The 24969-nt window shown below is 36.7% G+C and overlaps 2 protein-coding genes across 3 annotated transcripts in view; both read left to right on the forward strand.

Moving 5' to 3' along the window:
• Nucleotides 1-24969, forward strand: part of ATAD1 (ATPase family AAA domain containing 1) — a 43308-nt gene that overhangs the window by 14149 nt on the left and 4190 nt on the right. For both annotated transcript variants that reach the window (XM_080911594.1, XM_080911595.1), the window contains exons 5-9: nucleotides 595-795; nucleotides 5544-5650; nucleotides 12719-12808; nucleotides 15685-15735; nucleotides 24123-24256. In XM_080911594.1, coding sequence (XP_080767720.1) covers nucleotides 595-795; nucleotides 5544-5650; nucleotides 12719-12808; nucleotides 15685-15735; nucleotides 24123-24256 — 583 coding nt within the window. The remainder of the gene's footprint in view (nucleotides 1-594; nucleotides 796-5543; nucleotides 5651-12718; nucleotides 12809-15684; nucleotides 15736-24122; nucleotides 24257-24969) is intronic.
• Nucleotides 10355-10585, forward strand: LOC308416560 (cAMP-dependent protein kinase inhibitor gamma-like; the record flags this gene model as incomplete). The annotated part of the gene is made up of 1 exon (XM_080911597.1): nucleotides 10355-10585. The coding sequence occupies one exon, from the start codon at nucleotides 10355-10357 to the stop codon at nucleotides 10583-10585; it is 231 nt and encodes a 76-aa protein (XP_080767723.1).

Here is a 24969-nt window from a genome sequence, read left to right on the forward strand (position 1 = left end):
TATTTAAGACTAGATTATAATTTCAAACCTGGCTATAGGTAATTTATGACTAGATCCAGAATTTTAGGGATGATTCAGAAAATGTTATTCCATTTAACTGAAAAACAGTAATGCTTGCCAAATATTTAAGACAATAACCTGTTAAGATCTCTTGATTTGTTAAAATATTAACCACCTTAATTTTTTGCTTTTTTTTTTTTTTTTTTTTTTTTTTGCTTAACCACCTTATTTTGTATTTAGGGGCAGATTACTGTCAATAAAGATTAAAGGGGATAACATAATTTTATCCTTTGGAAATTAAAATGGTACTGACTGAAAGTTACTTTTTAGAGAAGATTAATATCTGGGAAAAGGTATCTTTTTGCTGAGACATAAGTGGCAAATGCATTTGCCACAGTCTGTTTGGAAATTGCCTTTTCCCTAGAGGTTTATTATCAGGATGCTTCAGAGTTCAGCTTGTGAAGATGGAAGACATTTCTACTAAATTAATAAAGGAATTGAATATTGAGAAAATTAGTTCTATGTTGGTTAGCATGTAAACTAAAGAAGTCCTTATTTTCTTAAAAGTAATAATAAAATAACTTTGATTTCCAGGTGTTCTTCTGTATGGGCCTCCAGGCTGCGGGAAAACACTAATCGCCAAAGCGACAGCCAAAGAAGCGGGCTGTCGATTTATTAACCTTCAGCCTTCGACACTGACTGATAAGTGGTATGGAGAATCTCAAAAGCTGGCTGCTGCTGTTTTCTCCCTTGCCATAAAGCTACAGCCTTCTATAATATTTATCGATGAAATAGGTATGCTGTTTCCTATGTGAGCATTTTAAAGTCATTTAAAGGTGCTAAGGTAGAGAACCAGAATCAGATTTAATTTTTGTATTTATCTAGGTCTATGATAAACCAAAAGATTTGTTCTTTATTTTGTTTAAAGATTTATTTATTCATGTGTTTTATGTATATGAGTATGCCGTCTTCATGAGTATTGGAAGATGATATCAGATCCCATTACAGATTGTTGTGAGCTACCATGGGGTTGCTGGAAATTGAAACTTCTGAAAGAGCAGACAAGTGCTCTTAACTGCTACGCCATCTCTCCAACCCAAGATTTGTTCTTTTTAAAGAATTTGTGTGGGTGACTGCCATGTGGAAGTCAGAGGCCAGCTTGGCAGAGTTAGTTCTTCCCATTTACACAGGACCAGAGGACCAAACTTATGCCACTCTGTTTGTGCAGTTATAGCCTTTACCTCTCAGCCATACTAGCCTCAAAGGATATATTCTAATATGCCATGTATAATTTCCATAATGTAAAATGGACCATAGTTTGTTTACTCTCTTATTTGATTGATGGATGTCTTTTCTTGATTTCAAATAGTATATAGGTTGTAAACTTACACATGTGAGTATTTTCTTATGCACCTGATTGTCTATGATAAATATAAGCTGAATATCTTTAACCTTAGGATTACTTGTTCTTGGAAGTTTTACACTAAACTGAGGGAGGGCAGGGTGAATGCAATCCCAGAACTGGGGAGGTCAATAGAAAAACCAAGACATTGTCTCTATTAATTTACATATAATGTGAGTTAGAAATTTAATTTAATTTCCCCCCCAATTTGGATAGTCAATTTAGAAGAAGAAAGAAAGACTCTCTTGTTTGTTTTTTTCAGAGACAGGGTTTCTCTATGTCGTCCTGGCTATTCCGACTCACTCTATAGACCACCAGGTACACATTTTACCTCTTACACCCTGAGTTTTAGTGAACTCCAAATTTTGTGGCTTATCAATATTTTTGTTCTTGGTAAAATATATTATTATGGGGCTGTAGAGATGACCCACTGGTTAAGGGCACTAGCCAGTCCTCCAGAGGACCTAAGTTTGACTCAGCACCCATGTCAGGTGGCTTACAACTGTCCGTAACTTAGATTCAGGTAATCCAACACCCTCATTGGGCTTTTGTAGGTACCCACACATATGGCATACACACATAAATAAATGATACAACTAAATCTTAAATTATAATCAAAAGACATACTTCTTTTTTTGTTTGGTTTTGGGTTTTGAGCCCTGGCTGTTTGGAACTCACTTTATAGACCAGGTTGACCTTGGATTCATAAGAGATACTCCAGCCTCTACCTCTTAGTGGTGTGATTAAAGGTGTGCACCATCACACTTAGCCTAAAAATATATTCTTATGTTGTTTAATTATTATACCTTTTAACGTACAATTTATTATTGCTAAATTATGTAATTTTATGTACTATGATAGGCTTAATAAAACTAGAGAGGTCCAAGGATTTAGTGTAGTGAAAGAGTGCTTACTTAGCTTATGCAAAGCTGTGTATTCAGTCTTCAGTACTGAAAACAAAACGAAACAAAAACTGGTTTAAAGATTAAGAAACAAACCAAAAAAAGGCTGAGGTGTTGGCTTAGCTGTTAAGAGTGGGAGCTGCTTTTTTAAGAGGACCCAGTTTGGTTCTCAGAACATACTTTGGGTGTAGTTTTAATTCCAGGAGATTTGATGAATTCTTTTGGCATCTGTAGGCACTCATTTGTGTGTGTATGAGTGTGTGTGTGTGTACGTGTCTGTCTCACACATACATACACGAGAATAGATTGTTTGAAATACATCTATAAAGAAAAAAGGTGCATAGTATGTTTTTAATTTGTGTGTGTATTTTTGTCAGTTTACTCTTTCAACTCATTTGAGTTTTTTGTTGCAAATCTTGAACAAAAAGGTTATAGCTGAATTTTTTTTAAACTTAAAAGTGTAACTCCCTTTAACTGGAAAGTACCTAATTTTCATTGATTATGAAAGCTAATATAGTCACATTTATTTCTGTTACATAATTTTGTCTTTTTTGTTTACCCGTCTGGTAGATAACCTCCTGCCCCCTTAGAACCTTTCTTCTTTCTTCTCCTTCTACACATTTGAAGCTATTTATTCTTTTTCTTCTATTGAAACAATTTACATACCTGCTTATTTTAAAAAAGCCCGAGCTTCCCAGGCATGGTGGCTCACCACAGTAATCCCAGTACTTAAGAAGCTGAGACTCAGTTTGTGTGAATTCAAGTCTGTCCTGGGCTACAGAAGGAGACTCTACCTTAAAATGAAACCAAAATCTTGGGTATGTACATACACAGACACATACACCCAAACTCATCCTTAATTACATCTACAGAACTTCTTGGTCAAGTATTTAGATCTTTGCCCTTTTAAAGTTCAGTTAGCTTATTTTTGGGTACAAGTGCATGTTTATTTTGAATAGAAGTCCTGTTAGGTACATGTTTTGCAAGTCTATATTTTTTATTTTCTTGATAGTATCCTCTTTTTTTTTTAAAAAACTTTTTTTTCTCTCTTTCTCCCTTCTCCCCTCTCTGTAGACCAGGCTGGCCTTAAACTCATGGAGATCCACCTGCCTCTGCCTCTGTAGTGTTAGGACTGAAGGCTTGTACCACCACTGCCCTACAGCACTATCCCCTTTAAGAGTTTATTTATGCTTTGAATGTTTTATATAAAACCTATCACCAAAATTAATGTCACATGTTGAGTTTTCCTATGTTACTGTTTTGAGTCTAGGAGAAATAAAAGCTCTTTTGCAGGCTATGCAAATGTTCTTATTTCTAGACTAGAGCCCATCTTTATGTATTTGACATGTGGTTGTCCTGTTGTTGAAATGTAATTTGTCGGGTGTACATTAAACTTACCTAAAAAATACCTTATCCAAGCCAAGTGTGGTGGTACATGCCTCGTGGGCCTAGTGCTTGAGGATGGTGGTTTCAGAAGTTCAAGGTATTCCTCAGATACATTATAAGTTCCAAGCCAACATGGGCTTATGTAAGAACATGCCTTGGAAATATAGGCATGTCTTGAATTTTTGTTCTCTTTCTGTCTTTTTTTCCTTTCTTCCTCTTCTAAGATGGGGTCTCTCCCAGGTCTATCTGAAACTCAATCAAAATCCCAGGACTCCAGGGGTGAGCCACTGCACCCTGATAATCAGTGCTTTTTTCTTCTTAGTATTTGCCTATCTTTTTCTGTCTGGTCACTGTTCCAAATCATGGCTGTTCAAGTGTGTCTTTTGTAACCAACAAATAGTTTGTAGTCTATTTTCATTGAACTTAATTACTGAGATATCTGTTATGGAGCACTTTGGGGCCTTCATATTATTTTAAAGTTAGCTTGCAAGCACTGCTTCTTGATAGTGAAGATAACTAAGGTTAAATTAGGCAGGTAAATTTATAATGTTCATCATAGGAAAACAGTGACTAGAGTTTACCCAGAATAGATATCGGGCTGATTCACAGTCCTGTAATAAGAAACGTTATGTAAAATTACAAACATTCAGAATATGCAGGACTATTTTGTACTACTTTTTTGTAGTTTGTACTTTTTTGTTGTTTTGGTTTTGAAATGGTCTCAAAGATATGGGAGTCCTATATCTTGGCCCGTCCTTGAACTCACTATAGAGGTCCCAGAGTGACCTTGAAAGTTAGCATGGGTTACCTTAGTCTTACGAGCTGGCCTTAAAGGAGTGGACTACCATGCCTTGTTCTCTTGGAATTTTTCTTCCTTTTTTTTCTTTTTTTAAAGCATGGATCTAATGTACTGTAACACATTTTTATGGCACTTTCATTTGTAATTGGTAAACTTTGAGCTGTAGTTTCTGTGCAAAGATAGTCATTTAGTAATGCCAGTGATATATTATACAGGTAAGCAGACCACTTGAAATAGGGATTGTACTAGACACTACCAGACTCAATTTTACTGTTGATTTTTTTTCTCCTTAGGATGTAATACTTTTCAATCTTTTGGTGTTCTGAAAGAAACTTTTTGTTCCATTTGTTTATTTATTTTTTTATTCTTTTTCTTCTTTGCTTATTGAGAGAATTTTACTCTGTATCTTTTGCTGACTTAGAATGCATAGTGTATCCCATCCCGGCTTTGAACTAGTAGTTTTCCTGAGTGCTGGGTTACATGTCCAGTTGTTATCTTCCTTTTAAGAAAGCATTGTATGAAATGTTTTTAATTTGATGGTAGAAAATAGTTTAAAAGGGAATGCTAAAATGACCTAAAAGTTTCTACATTTTGTTTACTTAAGGCTTTTCATTATTTATGTTTCACATTTTCCCCTCTAATAGTGCTTTAGCCATTTCCTCTTTCTGTTTACTATCTGCAGAGCGTGGGGGGGGGTATATGATGACATAACTAAGAACATGCAGGACTCAGGTAATGAAAAAGTAGGGCTTTTCCACTAAGACTCTACTTGGCCCTTCTCTGGCCTCTCATCTTAAAACCTTTGTATTTTGTACACTTTGGTATGTTGACGTAAATGTATTTTGGGACTAGAAGATTATTCACTGATTGTGTTCTAATTTGCTCAATAATTTACCAGGATTGTCTTTATTAGGATAATACCTGAAACAGCATAAATAATCCCCAACCCTCTTTGTTGTTTTATGAACTTCATAGCTTTTTAAATCGTCTTATATTATATAATGAATAAATTATCCACCATTAGTTACTAAGGTTAAGGACCATTTTCTTTTAGACTCTTTTCTACGAAACCGTTCCAGTTCTGACCATGAAGCTACAGCGATGATGAAAGCCCAGTTTATGAGTCTTTGGGATGGGCTGGATACTGACCACAGCTGCCAGGTATTTGAACAAAAGCTTCTGTAAACATGTATGGCTTTGTTATCAGTACAAACCTTACAGGGCTCCTTTCTGTACTTCTGAACAAAAGTCGTATTATTATTTTTATATTTAGTGCTAAGAGATAAGGAGCCAAAAGAATATAATTTTTATAAACTTTATCCATTTAGATGATTACCATAGAAGAGCCCACACTTCCTGTATAGTTGCTGCTGTGTGATTTTGAACCTAAGAGTACATATACTTTGTATTTGCCTTTAATCACTGCTCCATCAGTGGTCATAACAAAATAGAATGTTCTGTGTATAGAGTAAATTTTTGAAAGAGGAGAATACAAAATTAAAATGAAGAGAAATGAGGCTTCATAAGTATCTTTTTAAAAAGATATATTTATTTAAAAAATACATTCTTTTAATTTACTATTACTTTACGTACATTGGCGTTTTGAGTACATATGTTTGTATAAGGGTGTCAGATTCCCTATAACAGGAGTTATAAACAGTTGCAAGATGCCATGTGAATGCTAGGCATTGCACCCGAGTCCTCTGGAAGAACAGCAAGTTGTGCTATTTCTCTAGCCCCTCCACAAGTAGTCCAAACCGTGCAGTATGAACCAAACTGAACTTGAGACACTGCTATGGGACCACTAATCAAGGCATAACCTGCAGTGCACAGTGGCCACACCAGTTGTCCTGGCTGTATGGGAAGCTGAGACTGAAAGGGTAAAGGTTTGAGTCCAACCTGAGCAACATTACGAGGTCCCAATCATGAAAAAACTGTAAATTTTATAATGGTAGCCAATCAAATTATTTTGCTCCCACATTTTCCCCTATAAATACTGATTTCTAACAGATTCACTACCATGATTTTTAATTTAGTGTTCCCAGTTAATCTTGTTCTTTTTCCTCAAATAAATTATTCTTAAAAAACATGATAACATTGGGTGAGAAGGGATGGTTTAGCAGCTAAGAATACTGGCTATTCTTGCAGAGGACCCAGGTTCAGTTTCCAGCATCCACACTGTTGTGTGTAGCTAAGCTCCAGGAATGGGCTGCTCTACCAGCCCCCACCCAGCTTCCCTTGAATCCACAGATAAACACAGACACACACAGTTGTTCAATTTCAACTTGCCTTTTTGGCACAATTGCTGGGCACTACTTATCCCCCACCTGGAGAAGTATGGCCTTATTAATAGTCTTAGCTCCACACCTCTCCATTAGCCCTCACCTTTAGTTGCTCAGTAACACCCCAGTTAAACACTCCCAACTGCCCACCTGTAGGAGCCACCACAGGCCACTGCTCTGCCTGACCACATGCCCACTGCTCTGCCTGACCACATGCTGGTCACCTTTTCTTCCTCATAAGCGTAGCGATCTCTCTCTCTCTCTCTCTCTCTCTCTCTCTCTCTCTCTCTCTCTCTCTCTCTCTCTCTCTCTCTCTCTTTCTTTCTCTCTCTCCCCCTCCCCTCTGCCCTCCTCTCTCACTCTTTCCCTCTCCCTTTGTATCTGTCTCTTTCTGCAGGGACCTGGAAATCCCACCTATTCCTTCCACCCAGCATTTGTCCCAATATAGACCAAGAATCAATTGGGGAACAGGACCTAGCATCAGCACCACCTGTAGTGGATTCAGTAGGGATGCAAAGTAGTGAATATGAATGCATTCAGGCAAAGGATTCATACATAGAAAAGAAATACAATTAATCTAAAAGTAATATATTTTTAAAGGCAAATTTAGTAAATGATTATTGGTGATTTTACTTTCACAAGAGATAGGCTGAGTGTTGAGGCATCTACCTGTAATTTTAGCTCTGAGAAGGTAGAAACAGGAGTATTTCAAAAGATAAGGCTAGCTTGCGTTATGTGGTGAGATCCTGCCTCAAAACAAAATAAAACTGGCTGACAAAAACCCACAAGCCTATAGTTCTAATGTTTAAGAAGGTGACGCAGGGAATTTCCCAACTGCAGACCAGCCTGTGCTGCATAGTGAGGCTGATCTGGAAAAGTAAAGGACTGGGGATATAGTTAAGTGTTTACCTAGTTTACCCTGAGAGAACAAGAAAAATATCACCTACTTTGATGGATTTATATATAATAAAAATGTTAATAAATTGCCTTAATGGATATTAATCCATTAATATGGATTTAGTGGAAGGGAAAAAACTACTGTAAAATCAAGATGACAAGCTCTTTGCCATCCAGTTTGGCTCTGAACTTTGTCCTTTGTCTCTCCAGCACAGGAATTAGAGGCACATGCCACCACATATTTTCTTTCAGATCAAACTCATTCAAGTTTTATTCATGTTACTTGGTTGTGGGTTATGAAGTCTCTGTGATTATGTGTGCTGTGTATATGTGGTTTTTGTTTGTTTGTTTGTTTGTTTTTAAAGCAGCGTGGGAGAGGGTATCCATGGTGCTCATGCTTATGGAGGCCAGAGGACAACTTGAAAGGGGTGGTCCTCCCCTTCTACCGTGTGTGTACCAGGATCCTAACTCAGGTCCTCAAGCTTGGTGACGAGTGTGCTCACTGCTCCTGCACATGTGTCGCTACGCAAGAGCCCAGGCCTGTTTCCACTTAATGGGTTCTCAAACACGGTAGCTTTTTTCTCATGAGTTCTGGACTTTTATAGTCATTTCTCATAAGTTTCTCTGACCTGTAGTGTGTCTGATGTACACATCATATAAGTCTCTTGATGTTACCATAGTGCCTGCCATAAATCAGAACTCAGAACCATATCATTCTTAAGAAAATAATATTATGTGTTCTTTTCATCACCTCTTTGAAATACAATTTTATGATGAGAGGAACAGCCTTTTGTTAGTATAGTGGTTAGAGAAGAAATCACATTGTTTTTTGTTTTTCAGATTATCTTTTCAAAGACTGTTGATAATGCTTGGGTGTTAGGTAGCTTTTTGGCAAATGTATGGTCACCAAAGGCTGCTGAAGCCTATCATTAAAGCTGGGCACCCTAGCAGCTAATGATATGGTCTTCCATTTTGGAGAAGTGAGACATAAAGATATCTCAATCCATAAAGATTTGAGACATAACTTTAGATTTGCTTTTTTTAAAACATTTATGTACTTTATGTACATGAGTGCTCTATGTACACATATGCTGGCATGACGGAAGAGGGCATCAGATCCCATAGGTGGTTGTGAGCCTGTGGGTGTTGGGAATTGAATTTACAACCTCTGGAAGAGAAGTAAGTGTTCTTTACTACTGAACCATCTCTCCAGCCACTACATTTGCTTGTTTTAAATATGAAATAATAAAGTTGTTTTCATAGTTTAGGAGAATTAACCATTCTTTAGGTTTTGTTGTTTAAATGCTAAAATATTAATGTTTCTGAATCTGAGCTTTAATTACTTAACACAACTTATTTAATGCATGTATAAGCTGTCTTCAAATCACTCTTTAAGAAGGAAGGTGAGGGAGACTGAAGGTGGGGAGGGGAGGGGATATTGTAGTCAGGATGTAATATATGAGAGAAGAATAAAAACTTTAAAATGCATTCCTTAATACTTTAAACAAACTACAAATAGTTTCTGTTTTTATTGTGCATACCTTATTATTCACATTTATTAGGTCATTGTAGCTAGATTAATTTCAGTTCCTTGATTTCGTTTCCAGCACTTCACCTTCCGTACTGTAACCTTTGCTTTATCTTAGGTTTCTGAAATTTATCTTAAAAAATGTAGCTAACTTAGATTACTTTTCTTTCTCTCTCATTAATATGTAATGAGTGCTCTACCTGCATGTACACCTGCATGCCAGCAGAGGGCAGCAGATCACATTATACATGGTTGGGAGCCACCATGTGATTGCTGGGAATTTAACTCATAACCTCTGCAAGTGCTCTTAACTGCTGAGCAGTCTCTCACCTTTTAAGGTTTTGCTTTTTGTCTACTTTTTAGAATATTGCTTTAGATACACATGGTACCTTTTGTGTTTTACACTTTTCAGCAAGCTTTGTTGAATATTAGTTCACATTCCTCCTAACGGTGTATCAGAATATCCTTACACCTTTTTTGCTTTAAATGAGGGAGAGTCTCACTATGTAGGCTTGATTGGTCTGAAATTCACTGTGTACACCATGCTGGACTTGAACTCAGAGATCTGCTTGTCTTTGTCTCCTGCGTGCACACTAACTTGACTTGTACTGTTTCTTTATTATTAGCTCATTAAGTCACTTTTACCTATCTTGCATTTGGTAGACACGTTAAATGTCACTTTTTACCAAACAAATTGTAGGGAAAAGAAAAAGAATCAGGGGGTTAAGATTTTGTTTTAGGACCACTTGATCCATACACACTTGCATAATGTTGTGGAACTTAAATGTTTATTTGTACTTACATTTCCCCCCTCTAGATGGCAGACTTCGTTAATTAACAAAAACTGATTTTATATGTAAAAAGTAAAAATAGAATATAAAATTTGGTAGACATTTTAGTTTTACATGTAAAGAATAAAAATATAATATTTTAGTAGATATTTGGTAGATATGCTCTGGAGTTATTTGAAAATTTAAAACTGTCAGGCAGGGCGGGCTGTGGGCCCCTAGCGGCCCCGGGGAGGTGCTCGTGCTGGCGGCCCAGGCCCCGCGAGGTGACGAGGCGGCAGACTTTCTACACTGGTTAATCAAGAGTGAAAAATCTGAAGAGATGCAAGAAAACAAAATTAAACCAGGCCCGAGGAGCGATGGGACAGGCATGATGGAAGTCGAGTCCTCCTACTTGGACTTCATCCCCTGCGACCTGACAGGCCGTCCGAATGCAGCCCCTGACATCCAGGGTGACTCGGAGGCTGTGAGCGTGCGGAAACTAGCTGGAGACATGGGCGAGCTCGCCCTTGTGGTGGCAGAAGGACAGGCAGAGGGAAGTACCTCAGACAAGGACGCCAGCAGCCAGCCCGAGAGCAGTGATGGAAACACCTCGTCCTGAGTCAGCCTGTGGTCCTAACAGGCTGAAAGAGACCTGCTGTACGTCCTGGACTGGAGCCCTGGCCAGTCAGCCTGCCTGAGAGCCTCATGGAGTCCTCTGTGGCCCCAACTCCAGCAAAGTCCTCCACTCTTCCCCACCGCCCCACAGTGCCCAGGAACACTTAAAAGACACTAGCGCCAGGAGATGTTATTTATTCAGCTGGGCGGGGCTCGAGACAGGCCCTGCCCCTAGGTGAGCTGCGGCCATGTGGACAAGGATGTCCCAGCACCACTCACCCCTCCAGCCAGCCAGCCGTCTGCTGTCTGTCGGGAAGATCTTCCTAGCCCCTTTTTAAAGCCTTTTACAGTTTTTTAAAACAACTTTTTCAGAGAAAGAGGGGAGCTGACAGTCACTTTTTTTCTGTTTTGGTTTTGGTTTGTTTTGAAAGCCGTTTTAAGCTTAGTTCTGATGATCTATGCGGCTCTAAGTTCCCTCACAGAGCCTCACAGATCCAGTTTTGGGAAAGGATTTGGACTCAAAACTAACTGACCAATTCTTTGCCCTTTCTACCAAGGAACTGATACTTAGGCCTTAATAAATAATAAACTTAGGAAATAAATGTCGGTGATTTGTGTGAAAATAAAATAAAACTGTTAGGCAGAAATAATACTAATAGTGCTAGATAAGTATATTCCTACATAAAAATAACAAATGATGTTTGTATATATTAGGTAATGCTGTCATTAGGTTATTTATATCTTTAAGAAATTCTCACAAAGTGTGGCAGCACATGCCTTTTATCTAAGCACTGGGGAGTAGAGGCAGGCAGATCTGTGAGTTTGAGGCCAGAATTCTAGGACAGCCAGAACTGCATAATGATACCCTGTTTGAAAAAAATAAATCAAGGCCTTTCCTTGTTTTGAATGTCTTTGCTTGTATTGTTTTTTGATTTTTAATTGTTTTTTTTTTTATTAATTAAATTTTAATGTGCATTGATGTTTTACCTGTATGTATGTCTGTGAGTGTGTCAGAGTCCCTGTAACTGGAGCTGCAGTTTTGAGCTTCCATGTGTGTGCTGGGAATTAAACTCAGTTCCTCTTGAAGAGCAGCCAGAGCTTTTAACCACTAAGCCATCTCTCCAGCCTCTAAAGTTGTTTTCTTCATTTCTGTATTTTTATAAGTAACAGATCCAGAAGTTGGTAGGACTGATGGCATATTTTCTCTTTTAAAAATTTTCTTTCCCCCTCCTTTCAAAGTTTTTGTTGTCTTTGAGGGTTGGGTGATCAAAGAGCCTCGTGTGTGCCAGGCAAGCAGTTCTCTGCTGAGTTGCCCCACAGACCTTGCCCAGGAGTTTGATGCTTGTTCTTGTTCCTAGCTTCCATTTGAAGTTGCATTCGGTAAAGTTTAAATTTAGTGTGCCACCCATGGAGCTGGTGGTCCAGTGAGATGACCCTGTGAAATCCAGAGGGAAAGCACCTAAAATGCGTTAACCTCCATCAGAAGCCTCACACTTTCAGGGAAATGGTTTATTCATGACATTATCACAGACTTAGAGGGTGCCTTTCATTCATACTCCTAAGATGTATTCATTTAATAACCAACCATATTCTGTAAAATACAACTCATTTTAACATTTTTATAATTTATTGGTATAGGTACTTGTTGATCATATTTGTGAAAGTCAAGTGTTTTTAAAAATTATACTTCTGGGCTGGAGAGATGGCTCAGTGGTTAAGAGCACTGACTGTTCTTCCAGAGGTCCTGAGTTCAAATCCCAGAAACCACATGGTGGCTCACAACCATCTGTAATGAGATCTGATGCCCTCTTTTGGTGTGTCTGAAGACAGCGACAGTGTACTTATATATAACAAATAAATAAATCTTAAAAACGCAGTTTTTATAACTGAAGAGTAGACGTTTTAGTTAGTAGAAATCCAGTGAGATTTTACTAGTCTTTCCATATATGTGGTTGTTTATTTTAATTTTAAGAGTAAATTCAATTTTAACTATAAACATTTGAGTAATGCTGGTTACTGTAAAATTTCTCTTAAACAATTAGCTTCAAAGCCACTTTTAAGTCCCAGTGATAATGATCTCGGAAGTACTTTTGGCACAGCTGAGTAATTAATGCCTTATTTGTCTTTATGTGCTTAGGTCATAGTGATGGGAGCTACCAATCGTCCTCAAGACCTTGACTCTGCTATAATGAGGAGAATGCCTACCAGATTTCATATTAACCAGCCTGTGAGTAGTTCCCGTTGTATTCTGGAGATGGAAATAATTGCCTTCTAAACAGGTTTTTATCTGTGACTTCTAAAAAGGATTGCTTTGTTTTTTGGATTTCTGAGAAAGAAAGGTTTAAGAAACTCCTATAAACTGTGCCCTCTCTGATACTTTTTCTGTTTTTCTTATTTTTATCCTAAGCTCAGTACATTTGCTCTTTCCCCAAGAATATATAAAGTTTTGGATTAAGACAGTTAAATTAGGGAACTAGAGGTGAAAGAATCATTGTTTTCTGAATGCCTAGCTAGAACAACTGAGATTTATTATTAACAAGTTAGGGATTCCAGAACCAGGGTACTGTGCCGTAGCCGTTGAAGGTAGGCGCCGTTCTGCCTCTTCTACTTCCATTTGGTTTTTGAGGCAGTTGCACTCTGGAGCCTGGAACTCTGTATAATTTGAAACCCACCGCAGAGTGCAGGCTGGTCTCGGCCCACTTTCCCGAGTGCTGGTTTACAGGAATCTGTCTTCATTGTTACTTTTTTTCTAGCATTCCTTTTTGTTAAGTATTCCTTTTTGGATAGGTTGTTGTTACTTCTTAATGTCCTATATTTTCTATAGAAGAAACAATTTATACAATTGTGAATGTAGTCAGCTTTTATATTGAAAACACTAGGTTCTTTTCTAATGATAAGGGATGTGTTCTGTATGAGCAGCATATAAGTGCTTATGGCACTTAGGGGGATTTAGATAGTTTATTCTTTCAGATTTTATAATGAAAATATTAGAACTCCACTTAAATCTCAGAATTTTTAACTAAGCTCCATTATAACCTCTGGCTGGAAGTCATTTGTCCCACTCACATTCTGCCAGTTATTAGGTTCAGTTGATGCAGTGAAAACGGGCTGCTAAAGGGGAAGGTTGTGGGCTCTGTATAATTACTCTGATAAGCTGTAGCCAACACCTGGTCCTTCCGAGGATATGGATATATCTATATCTTTCCGTTGGAAAAGTCCCGGATAAATCACTAAGGTCTCTTTGGACAACAGAGAATGTGGTAGATGAATGAGACAAGCAAGCCTTCCAGTCCTAATGAGCAAAGGGAGTGTAAGCAGGTTGTAGGTGGTTTGTAGTTGACTTAGAGCACTACAGAAAGCAGATGTTTATCAATCTGGGAAGGGAGACGGCTGCTGTGCTGACATAGACCGTGTGCTTCACATACGTTCTCTAGTTTCCAGGCAACATAGTAGACTAATTTAAAGAACATTTGTTTATCTACATGGCTCTGAATACCAGCACTAGTGATCCTTATCAGAAAATCAGTTGTAGGACTGGCAGGATGACTCAGGGGGTAAAGGCACTTGTAGCCAAGCCTGATGACCTAGTTTTGGGAGCAGAGCCCACATGGTGGAAAGAGGAAACAAATTACAGAGAGTAATCTGACCTCCACTTGTACTTTTCCACAACATGAATATTTATTAAAAAGACTTTAAAAATTAAAAATTGAAATGTATTTCTAAAGACAGCTAAAGGGTTTGATGTACTTGTATAAAAATAGGGTTGGTCATTAAAACAGGCAGTGTGATACAATGTGCATTATGAAAATGAATTATAGCAGGTTTCATCAAACTTGTTAGATTTGTATACTGTTAATAACAAGCTGGAATTCTGTCATTGTTCATTTTTAGATAATGCACCTTAGGGTAATTCTTTTGTGTGTTAGCTACAGTATCAGAGAATATCTTAAGCTTATCTTAAAATTCCTTTCCAAGAAAAATACTTACTAACTGAAAAATAGTTGTTGGTGATCATATAATACATCAAACTAACCTTTCTGTTAGAAATATGAGGTATGGAAACAACAGAGCTTCCGTTTCATTTACCATGTGATTTTATAGTGAGTTTAAAATCTTTTCTTAATGTTAATAAGAATGAATTTATCCATAATGAATTTATAATCCATCCCTTTTTATGTAAAATATTCCTTATTTCATCATTATCATTTATGTAAGCAAGTCCTTATTTCATTTATTACTGCTAGTATTTTTATTGTCTTAGATGGCTTCTCATGTAGCCCAGGCTGGCTTGATAATTGAGGATGGCTTGAAGTTCAAACATTCCTAACTAAACCTTCCAAGTGCTGGGATTAGAGGCATTCTCTAGCACAACCAGCTTTTATGTAATTCTATAGAATGAATTAAGTGTAGTTTTTGTTCTCTGATGTAAAAGTATCATGTATCACTGAAGGGAAATCATTAACATTTACATAAAAATTTGCTAATGAATATTAATGAGCACAGAAATTTTACTAAGGTCTATTAATCATATCCCATAATTATTAGTGAAAATGGTCCATTTATGAAATGTCACAGTGAAAAAAGTTACTTTAGAATGCTAAATTTTAAAATAAAATGGAAGATACAATTAAAAATTGACTTAAAAGGAATTTTTCGATAGTGAGCTTTCATAAATTTAATAAAAGAAGGGGAAAAAAACTGTAGGACTGTATAGGAAATTAGCTGGCGTAGTTGTACATGTCTAATCTGAGCACTTGTGGGATAGAGGCAGGAAATTTGCTACAAGCTTGAGTGCAACCTGGCCTACGTAGTAAGTTCCAAAATAGTCAGGCATACCTTGTCAAAAATCAAAAGCAACAACAGCAACAAAAAAAAGAAACTATGGGAAAACATTATTTTAATATACTTCTTTGTCAGGCATGAGTAAGAAACAGTTGATTGAACTAACTATAGATAGAGTCATGTGATCCCTTGTTTTAACCTCGGCCAGCCTGTATTTCATATCCCTTATTCAGCAGTTTACAAAGGGAAAACAGTGGAAACATTACTTGGCCAGTAGTTTTTTAAAAAATGAATGCTAATTAGAATATTTTTTGATTTTAGGCTCTAAAACAAAGAGAAGCAATTTTAAAACTCATCTTGAAAAATGAAAATGTAAGTAAAAAATGGTTTATTATTCTAATGCTTTGTTTATAAAGTCATTTTAGAAAGAAATGAAGGAGGAAGCTGAGAATAATGTAGCTTTAAACTTAAATTATTTTTAAACTCTCCACTGTTAAAATAACTAAGTGCCATGTATTTGATGTAGTTTTTAAAGAGTAATGTATTTGCAGATTAAAATGTGACACTTTTCATACCATTGTATGCTTATGTAAGAGTATTTTTTTAAAGAGGTTTTCTATTTTGTTTTTACTTTATGGCTGAACCTTTAAAACTGAAGTGAGGGCTGGAGAGATGGCTCAGTGATTAAGAGCACCGACTGCTCTTCCAGAGGTCCTGGGTTCAATTCCCAGCAACCACATGGAGGCTCACAACCATCTGTAATGGGATCCAATGCCCTCTTCTGGTGTGTCTGAAGACAGTGACAGTGTACTCATAAACTGAAGTGAGATTTTAGAAGTGACTACAGTAGCAATGGTGTGCACACTTAGTGTTCAGGAGGCTGACGCAGAAGGACAGTGCATCCAAGGCCAGCCTGGGCCACACAGGGCGACCTAAGTAAAGTGGACTGCCAGGTATTTATAAGAATTAGCTTTTCTTTCTTATTAACTCTATATTTTGCCCTTTTTTTTAAAAGCAGTATTTTTCATAAAAGTTTTTAGGGCTGCTGTGTTAGGTTTGCCCTTTATCTATATGAGTTGTAAGCTTCTTCCTGTTTCTTTTAAAGTTTTTTTTTTTTTTTTTTTGGAATTATTTATTTTATGTACAGTGTAGCTGTCCTCAGACACACCAGAAGAGGGCATCAGATCCCATTACAGATAGTTGTGAGCCACCATGTGGTTGATGGGAACTGAACTCAGGACCTTTAAAGAGCAGCCAGTGCTCTTAACTGCTGAGCCTTCTCTCCAGCCCTATTTCTTAAGTCTTGTTGTGAAGTTTTTCTCTGTTAATGTCTTCTGAGTTTTAAATATATGTTTAAAAGGCATTTTGTACACTCAAGTTTTTTAAAGTAATTTCCTGTATTTTTTAAGCTCTTGTTACTTTTTTCCCTTCAAACTCTGTCCATGCCAAACTTGTTATCTAGTCACTGAACTCTGAGAGTTCCTCTGAACCAGCATTATCCCATCCATCCACCTTTCCCCTGACTTTCACACTTCTCATGTTTGCCTGGTGTAACTCTTTTAGTGGTAGTTTTGAATAGAAAAGATTCTTTTCCCTTTAAAATTTTAACCACATTCATATTTCATCTAAACATTTGTAATGATTCATTGGCATTACTTATATTTTTAAATTTGTATACAGATTTCTAATTATTGCCCACAATAATTTTTTTCTTATTGTTTGGAATTTTATTTATGTATGAAGTGAAATAGGACTGTTTAGGGCCCCAGTTTCTTTCTCTAAACACAACCTCCTCTCAGTTTTGTGTCATTTAGAAAACATAGCCGGCAGAGTCCAGTTAGTTCTTACGTGTGGGTGTCTTCCTGCAGTATCCTTCACTGTTTAGTGTTTACTGTTCTAGAACCTCCCACTTGCTGACTGAGCACTCACAGTGTTCAGTCATGAACAACACCTCTAACTTGTTTGATAGTTTGACTTGTCTAAATTTATTAGTCTATAGTTAATAGCCTCTTCCTTCATTTACCCATGTCTCCCATTCTTCGTTTCCTCTTTTTCAAATTGTTTTTCAGAATGCAAGTTTTCACATAAAATTGGAGTGGCTGTCCTTGTAATTTGGTTAGGAGACTGGGTGGGGTCTGGTTAGGGTAGTGGAGAGGAATGGAAAGGACTCCTCCTTAGGTGACCTGTGTTCTTCCATCAAGAAAGTGCACTAATCAGGGTGGCCTTTGTCTTAGGTTTTTTTGTTTGTTGTGTTTTTTAAAAAGATTTATTTTTATTATATAGAAGTACACCATAGCTGTCTTCAGACACACCAGAAGAGGGCATCAGATCTCATTACAAATGGTTGTGAACCACCATGTGGTTTCTGAGATTTGAACTCATGACCTCTAGCCCTGTCTTAGGCTTTTTAAATTTTTGATGTGTTTAATATTTATGTGGATCTTAAAACTATGATGTGGACCTAATGTGGATCTAACTCAGCTGTCTCAATGCCAGTTAGAGTATCTTTTTCTTGTTAGATTTTGTTATCTTGTCTTTTTCGGGATCAGCTGATAAGTCTTTTGAGTCTTGTGCTAGTATTCATTGTTGTCCCTTGGAGACAGATGCAGTGTCCTGTACTGTTACACCTAGGTGTTCCTCCCACCCCCGTGGGGATTTTAAAATCAGTTTGTCTTACTACTAAAGAACAAAAAAAATTTTTTTCCTTCTTTTTTTTTTTTTTTTTTTTGATGGATCATTACTTCTGATAGTGAATTTCTTCCTGGTTTTACATCTTTCTGCCCGATAACTTTCTTGTTTTCCTTAGGAGCAGTACTTTAGTTTCTTTTTAAAAATTATGCACACACACACACACACATATATACATACTTTGCATATATATTTTTTATTTATGTGGGTTTGCCTAGATGTATTTGAGTGTAATAAGTGTGTGCGATGCTGTGGAGGACGGAGGAGATAGTTTGATCCCCAGAACTGGAGTTAGAGACAGTTGGAGAGCCAATATGTCAGTGCTGCATGCGGAACCCTAGACATCTGGAAGAGCAAGTGGTGCTTAACCACCGAGCCATTTATCCAGTGCCCTAATTTGTTCCTTTTTAAGCTATTTTCTGCTGCTGTAATAGAATATAATAGATTTATTTAGTTTACAATTCTGGATGTTAGAAAGTTCAAGTGCATGATGAGAATATCCAGTTACATTCTGCTACTTCATCAAAAGCACAGGGGCAAGTTAGCAAAAAGAAAGCAAAAATAAAAAATAAAACCCCAAACTTGCAAAATTGGTTTGATCATGAATCAGACACCTTCTGTCAGACCCCACTTCCCAGCATCACTTGAAATTGCCACTTAACAACTTTATTACAATCCTGTATACTCTATCAAAATGTTAGAAAGCTTAGCAGTTTGCAAGAATTAGATCTGTGATTATCAACCATTTGGGAGCCAAGATAAAAAAGCAAGGTAGGCTTTTCTAAGAAATCTACATATATTCATGACTTTTTTTTGTATAGTTTCAGAAAAATTCTTAAAAATTCAAGGTAAGAATTCTAAGAATATGTTAGATTAAAAGCTGACAAATGGCCTTTTGCCTTTTAATTGAATAATTTATAACTATTTTGATTAAAACATTTTATAGTTATAGTGCTGCCTGAATTAAACATTGTTCATTGGTAATCCTTTAACAAGGAGAGGTATCAGTCTAAGAAAAAAAACCCAGTAAGTTAGCAAGTCTTCTGAATTAGTGTGTATATATTATTCCTAGAAATAATTAGAAGATAGTTGAGGTAAGCAATATAGTTATTTAATTTAAAATAATTTAAGCTGAGCCTGATGGTACAAAGGGTTTTACCATTTGTGAAACTGAGGCAAGAGAACTGAAAGTTGAAGGCCAGCCTGGGTTATAATAGCAAGACCCTGCTTCCACAAACCACCAGAGGAACAGGAATTTAGGGCATGCTACATCGCATAAGTAGCTAAGCTTCTAACTTTTTCTTTCCTTTCAAAACAGGGTTTCTCTGTGTAACCCTGGCTGTCCTAGAACTCACTCTATAGAGCAAGTTGGCCTCAAATAAAAAATCCCCACTTCTACCTCCTGAGTCTAGGATCAAGGCTTGCATTGCCAACATGTTTGTAGCAATGGGCTCTCACTGTATAGACTTGGCCTGATCACCATGCCTGGCAACTCAATAATGTTTTGATCAACATATGTAGGCTAGTGTAGATATTTTGCATCTATATGGTGAATATAAATAATTAAATTTAAGGCCTTTGTCACACTGAAACTTAGAAGTGACTTGTGTGTAATTTAAACTAATTTTAGTAGTCTGTTTTTTTAAACACAGTAAGGTCTCTGGAGTTTCATAATTATATTTGTCATGGTTATAGAGATTAGTTGGCATTCTAATTGTATTTATGAACACATAAGGATTAGTCTTAAATCAGTTTGTAATGCAAAATATGAATGTTCCCTGGTTAATTGCTGACAAATAACTTGTTTCTCTCACTGTTTTTTTAAATGCTAAAGGCATAATGCTGCCTCCGTAAGATTTGAGTTTTAGTTTTGTTCTTAAAAGCCTCACATTAATAGCGTACATTTAATAAAGGTAGCATTAGCATGGTTTCATGTTAGTAAGTAGAAAGAGTTTTGTATGTAATCTATTAGCATTTAAGCAAGACATGTCACCACCCTCTTAACACTGTGGCTTGATCATTCACTTTACAGTTAATTTTTGCTGCTTATATCCTGAAATAATAGGTGTATGACTAGGTACAGATGAATTTCTAGTGGAATTTAAAAAATTATTTATTTATTTATGTATGTATGTATGTATGTATGTATGTGAGTACACTCTCTCTTGTCACCAGAAAAGGGTATCAGATCCCATCACAGATGGTTGTGAGCCACTATGTGGTTGCTGGGAATTGAACTCAGGACTTCTGGAAGAGCAGTCAGTGCTCTCAACCTCTGAGCCATCTCTGCAGTCCCCTCTAGTGGAATTTTTATCATTATGCAATGACTTAATTTCCTCAACTATATATTTTTAATAAATATTATACTATAATCTACCTACATCTGACCTATGCAACTAAAAGTATTATATTACCTCCATTTCCTTCAATATTTGTCTTACATATCATTTTTTACCATTTATTTTTAACTGTATATTTTTCTTTCTTTCAAGTATAACATAAAGCCTGCTTCTTTCAGCATATGTGACTGTTTCAATCCTCAGCCACATTTTTATCATATCTATAATCTTTTTTAAAAAGATTTTTTTATTTTACTTATGTGTACACTGCAGCTGTTCTCAGACACACCAGAATAGGGCGTCAGATCCCATCACAGATGGTTGTGAGCCACCATGTGGTAGTTGGGAATTGAACTCAGGACCTCTGGAAGAACAGTCAGTGCTCTTAACTGCTGAGCCATCTCTCCAGTATCCATATCTACAATCTTGTCTTAGTTTAGTTGTTTGCAGTTGTGTTAATTATAAGGTTGAATTGATTTGTTCTTCATTTAGTTCTTCCCATGAAATGTGTTTTCTTTTTACTTCCTATCCTCATTGTAGTCTCATGTTCAGTAGTGTATTTATATTTCATGTTTCCTTTTTTCTTTATCTATATTGATTTTTGAATTCACATACTCTGGGTAGTATTATAACATTTTTATTATATATATGTTATATATGTATATATTATATATTTATTTTATATATGTATTTATATTATATATATATATATATATGTATATGTATAAATGTAATGGCCAGCCTCTGCCTTCCTTCCAGCTTTACTGGATAGGTTTCATATGTCTTACAGAGCCTTTTACCTAGGATTTTCCTTCTGTTTTCTGTACCCTAAATTAAAGATTGTTGTTTGGATAGTCTATCTCTCCTTTTTACCAAAGACTAGTAACTTCTCTTCCTTTTTTACAAAGAAAGCACATTATTATCATTGTTGTTGTGTAAGTATTCTGGCTGCTTGTACACCTGCATTCCAGAAGAGGGCATCATATCTATTTACAGATAGTTGGGGCCTATCATGTAGTTGCTGGGAATTGAACTTAGGACCTGTAGAAGAGCAGCCAGTGTTCTTACCGGCTGATCCATCTCACCAGCCCACCCAACTTCTCTTCATTTAGCATTTCTATTTAAGGAAGATGTCACTAATTGAAGGTCATAGTTGCAGAGCAGGCAACAGAGCAGATCTAATGCTATCTCTTTCAAGTCTTCCCTACTTCTGGAAAATTAATTAGCATTCAGTTAAGGTCATTAATTAATTTTTGCTTGAACTACTTTTTAAGATAGTGTTTATGTACTTGGATGTAGAAAAAAGGAGAATCCAGTTTTCAAATCCAGCCTGCTAGTCTATGTCTTCTAGTAGGGAAATTGAGACTATTAGTATTCAGAGTTATTACAAGAGATGTATATTGGTTTCTGTTACTTTGTTTCAACATTATTTATTCCCCCACTGCTGCCACTCTATCCCTCCCAGAATCTGTATGTTTATCATCTTCCCCCCTGAAATATTTCCTTCACTATCCTCTCTTATCTTTTTAAAAAATATTTAGTTACAAATTTGTTTATTTATTTTTATGTATACACCATACAGCTTTCTGCCTGCATGTATGCCTGCAGGCCAGAAGAGGGCACCAGATTTCATTACAGATGGTTGGGAGCCACCATATGGTTGTTGGGAATTGAACTCAGGACCTCTGGAAGAGCAGTCAATGCTGTTAACCACTGAGCCATCTCTCCAGCCCCCTCTCTCTTATCTTAATATGTAGTTCATGCAAGTACTATCCCAATAGGTGGCAAAATGACTTCGAACCACATCTAGTCAGAAGAGTTAAAGGGTCACTTCATTACTGATCAAGGGAACAACCTGTCGAGTGTTACAATTCTAAATATTCACCAAACACAAGCATCCCAGTGAAGTTTCCCTAAAAGAAATCAAATATTAGGACAATAAATCTCAATGGCATAAAGCTGAATTTCACAGAAACAGAAGAGATCAAACAGCACATTATTGAATGATGTTGAAATGTGTTGTTGAAATGTAGAAAATTTAAAACATTCATAGAATTAGTGGAAATAAAAATAGCATTCTAAAACCTATGGGATCCAAGAAAACAGTCATAAGAAGGAAACTTAAAATTCTATGTTTCTACATTAAAAATTAGATCTTAAACAACCTCATGATGCCTTTTAGGACATGGGAAAAATAAGAAAGAAAAAAAATTCCCAAGTGAATAGCAGCAAACCAAGTGAATTAGCTAAAATCAAGACAGAGATTAATGAAATAGAAACAAAAAACAAATACAAAGAATCAGTGAAACAAACAGTTCGTTCTTTGAGGAGAGTGACAAAACCTCCACGTAATAAAGAGAAGACCTGAAGTAATAGTCAGAGAGGAGAAGGGAGACACTGCAAAAGTACTGAGAAAATTCAGAAGATCATGAGGGCATAGATTTAAAAGTCCACCAAAGTAAACAGTGTAATAGAAGGGGGTGACTTGTACTTGTGTTACTAAATTTAAACCAGGATGGGTAAATAATTTAAACAGCTCTATAACAATGCATGACCGTGAAACAGTAGTTAAAAGTCTCATAAAAGGAGCTGGAGAGATGGTTCAGTGACTTAGTACTTCTTGCTCTTGCAGAAGACCCACCATCCATACGGCAGCTCACATCCATCCTAACTCTAGTTCCAGGGACCTTCATGGTCACCAGGCACACACACTGAACACATGTCCATATCGGCAAGACATTTATACATGTAAAATTAAATAAATATTAAAAGTTTAAATCTCCCAATTAAAAAAGCCCAGGGCCAGGTAGATCCAGCACAGAATTCTTTTAGACCTTCAAAAAACAGGTTAAGCCAGTTATTTTTCAAATTATTCTTTAAGAATCTTATAATGTCTCGTTTTAAAATTTGCTTGTTTGAAAGGGTAGGTACTTTGTGTGGCCTCCGCTTCTGGCTGTCCTGGTACTTAATAGGTAGCCCAGGCTAGCCTTCATTCCCTCCTCCTTATTGATCTGCCTCCTGCATGCTGGGGTGATACGCATGTGCCACTGTACCCAACTTTTATCTTTTTCCTTGTATAGAATTAATGTTCTTAAAGCAAAACATTTTATAATTAGAAATTGAGTAATAAAGGTAGTATTCATTCCATAGGAGTGAAGAAAATGATTGTGGCAAATGGGTACATAGGGAGAAACTAGGGTTGGACATCTACTGCCTCTTCAGATCCTGCTTCAGACTATTAATAGAATGTGGAAATTGTGCTTCTTGCAGCATTAAATGAAAATTATATGTATAAGCCACTTAGCACTGGAAATGAGACCTCAGATTGTGGATAATAGACACGAATACATTGATTTCCTTGCTTATTTATTTATTTTTTCTTAGTGTGTTTTAAATTTTGCTAAGCCCTGTAAGCTTAGATGGAAGGGCAAAACCAAGTGCTAAATTGAATCAGTATTGAGGCAGCATTATGCTCGAAAGAAATTTAAGTGTAAAGACACACCCAGTAAAGACACTTGATGTTTCAGTTGTAATGACAACTAATTAAATTTGTTTTTCTTTTAGAAAATTACAGTTTTACAGAACTAATAGCTTTCTGGTTTTTTTTTTTTTTTTTTTTTTTTTTTTACTTCACTGTTATGACATTCTGAACATTAATTCTCAGATGGATATTTATAAATATTTTACTTAATTTTATATATTTATTATAAACATGTTTTATGTTTATTTAAGGTGGATAGACATGTAGATCTTCTAGAAGTTGCCCAGGAAACTGATGGGTTTTCAGGAAGTGACCTAAAAGAAATGTGTCGAGATGCTGCCCTCCTCTGTGTCAGGGAGTATGTCAATTCTGCATCAGAAGAAAGGTAATGTTATGCAGACTCAATTTCTGGTATTTGTCAAACATTTTTGGTGAGGTGATTAGTGCTGTTTTGCTTTATACTGGATTCCTTATAGAAAAAGATAATTTTTATTTATTGGCATTTTTCTGTTTGTGTTTGTATATGGACACATGTTCATCTGTGCATGCAAGCGGATGCTAGATGTCTTTCCGCTCCTCACCACCTTAGCTTCTCAGATAGTGGGGTCTGCCTGAGCCAGAGGTCTAATTCTACTAGACTGGCTGCCCAGTGAGCTTAGGAGCCCTCCTGAGAAAGCCTTCACACTAGGGGATTGCAGGCACACTCCACCTTCTTTTTAAAAAATGTGAGATTCCACTCAGGTCCTCATGGTGGCAAGTGCTTTACTTCTTGAGCTTCTCCCCAACCCTTATTGCCATTTTCCTAAAGAAGTCTGCAAATGGAAAAATTGCTATGGGGATGTCTAGAATTAAGGGGCAAAATGTTGAATTTTATTTCATAAACAATGGAGTGACTCATAGAAACCCAGGCTTGCCTTCTTTGTTAAGAAAACAGAGTTTTCTAGAATCTATAGATTGTTTCTATACCTTAAAGGTCATTTCTGTGTAGAAATGAGTATGTATCTTTGGAAACTTCACACATAAAGTCATGTGGGGCAGAGTGGACAAGGCTTCGACTTAACAGTAATGAGTTACCAACAGCCGTTTCTCACGCCAGTC

Source organism: Micromys minutus, assembly GCF_963924665.1.
Source record: "Micromys minutus genome assembly, chromosome: 2".
Taxonomy (NCBI): Eukaryota; Metazoa; Chordata; class Mammalia; order Rodentia; family Muridae; genus Micromys; species Micromys minutus.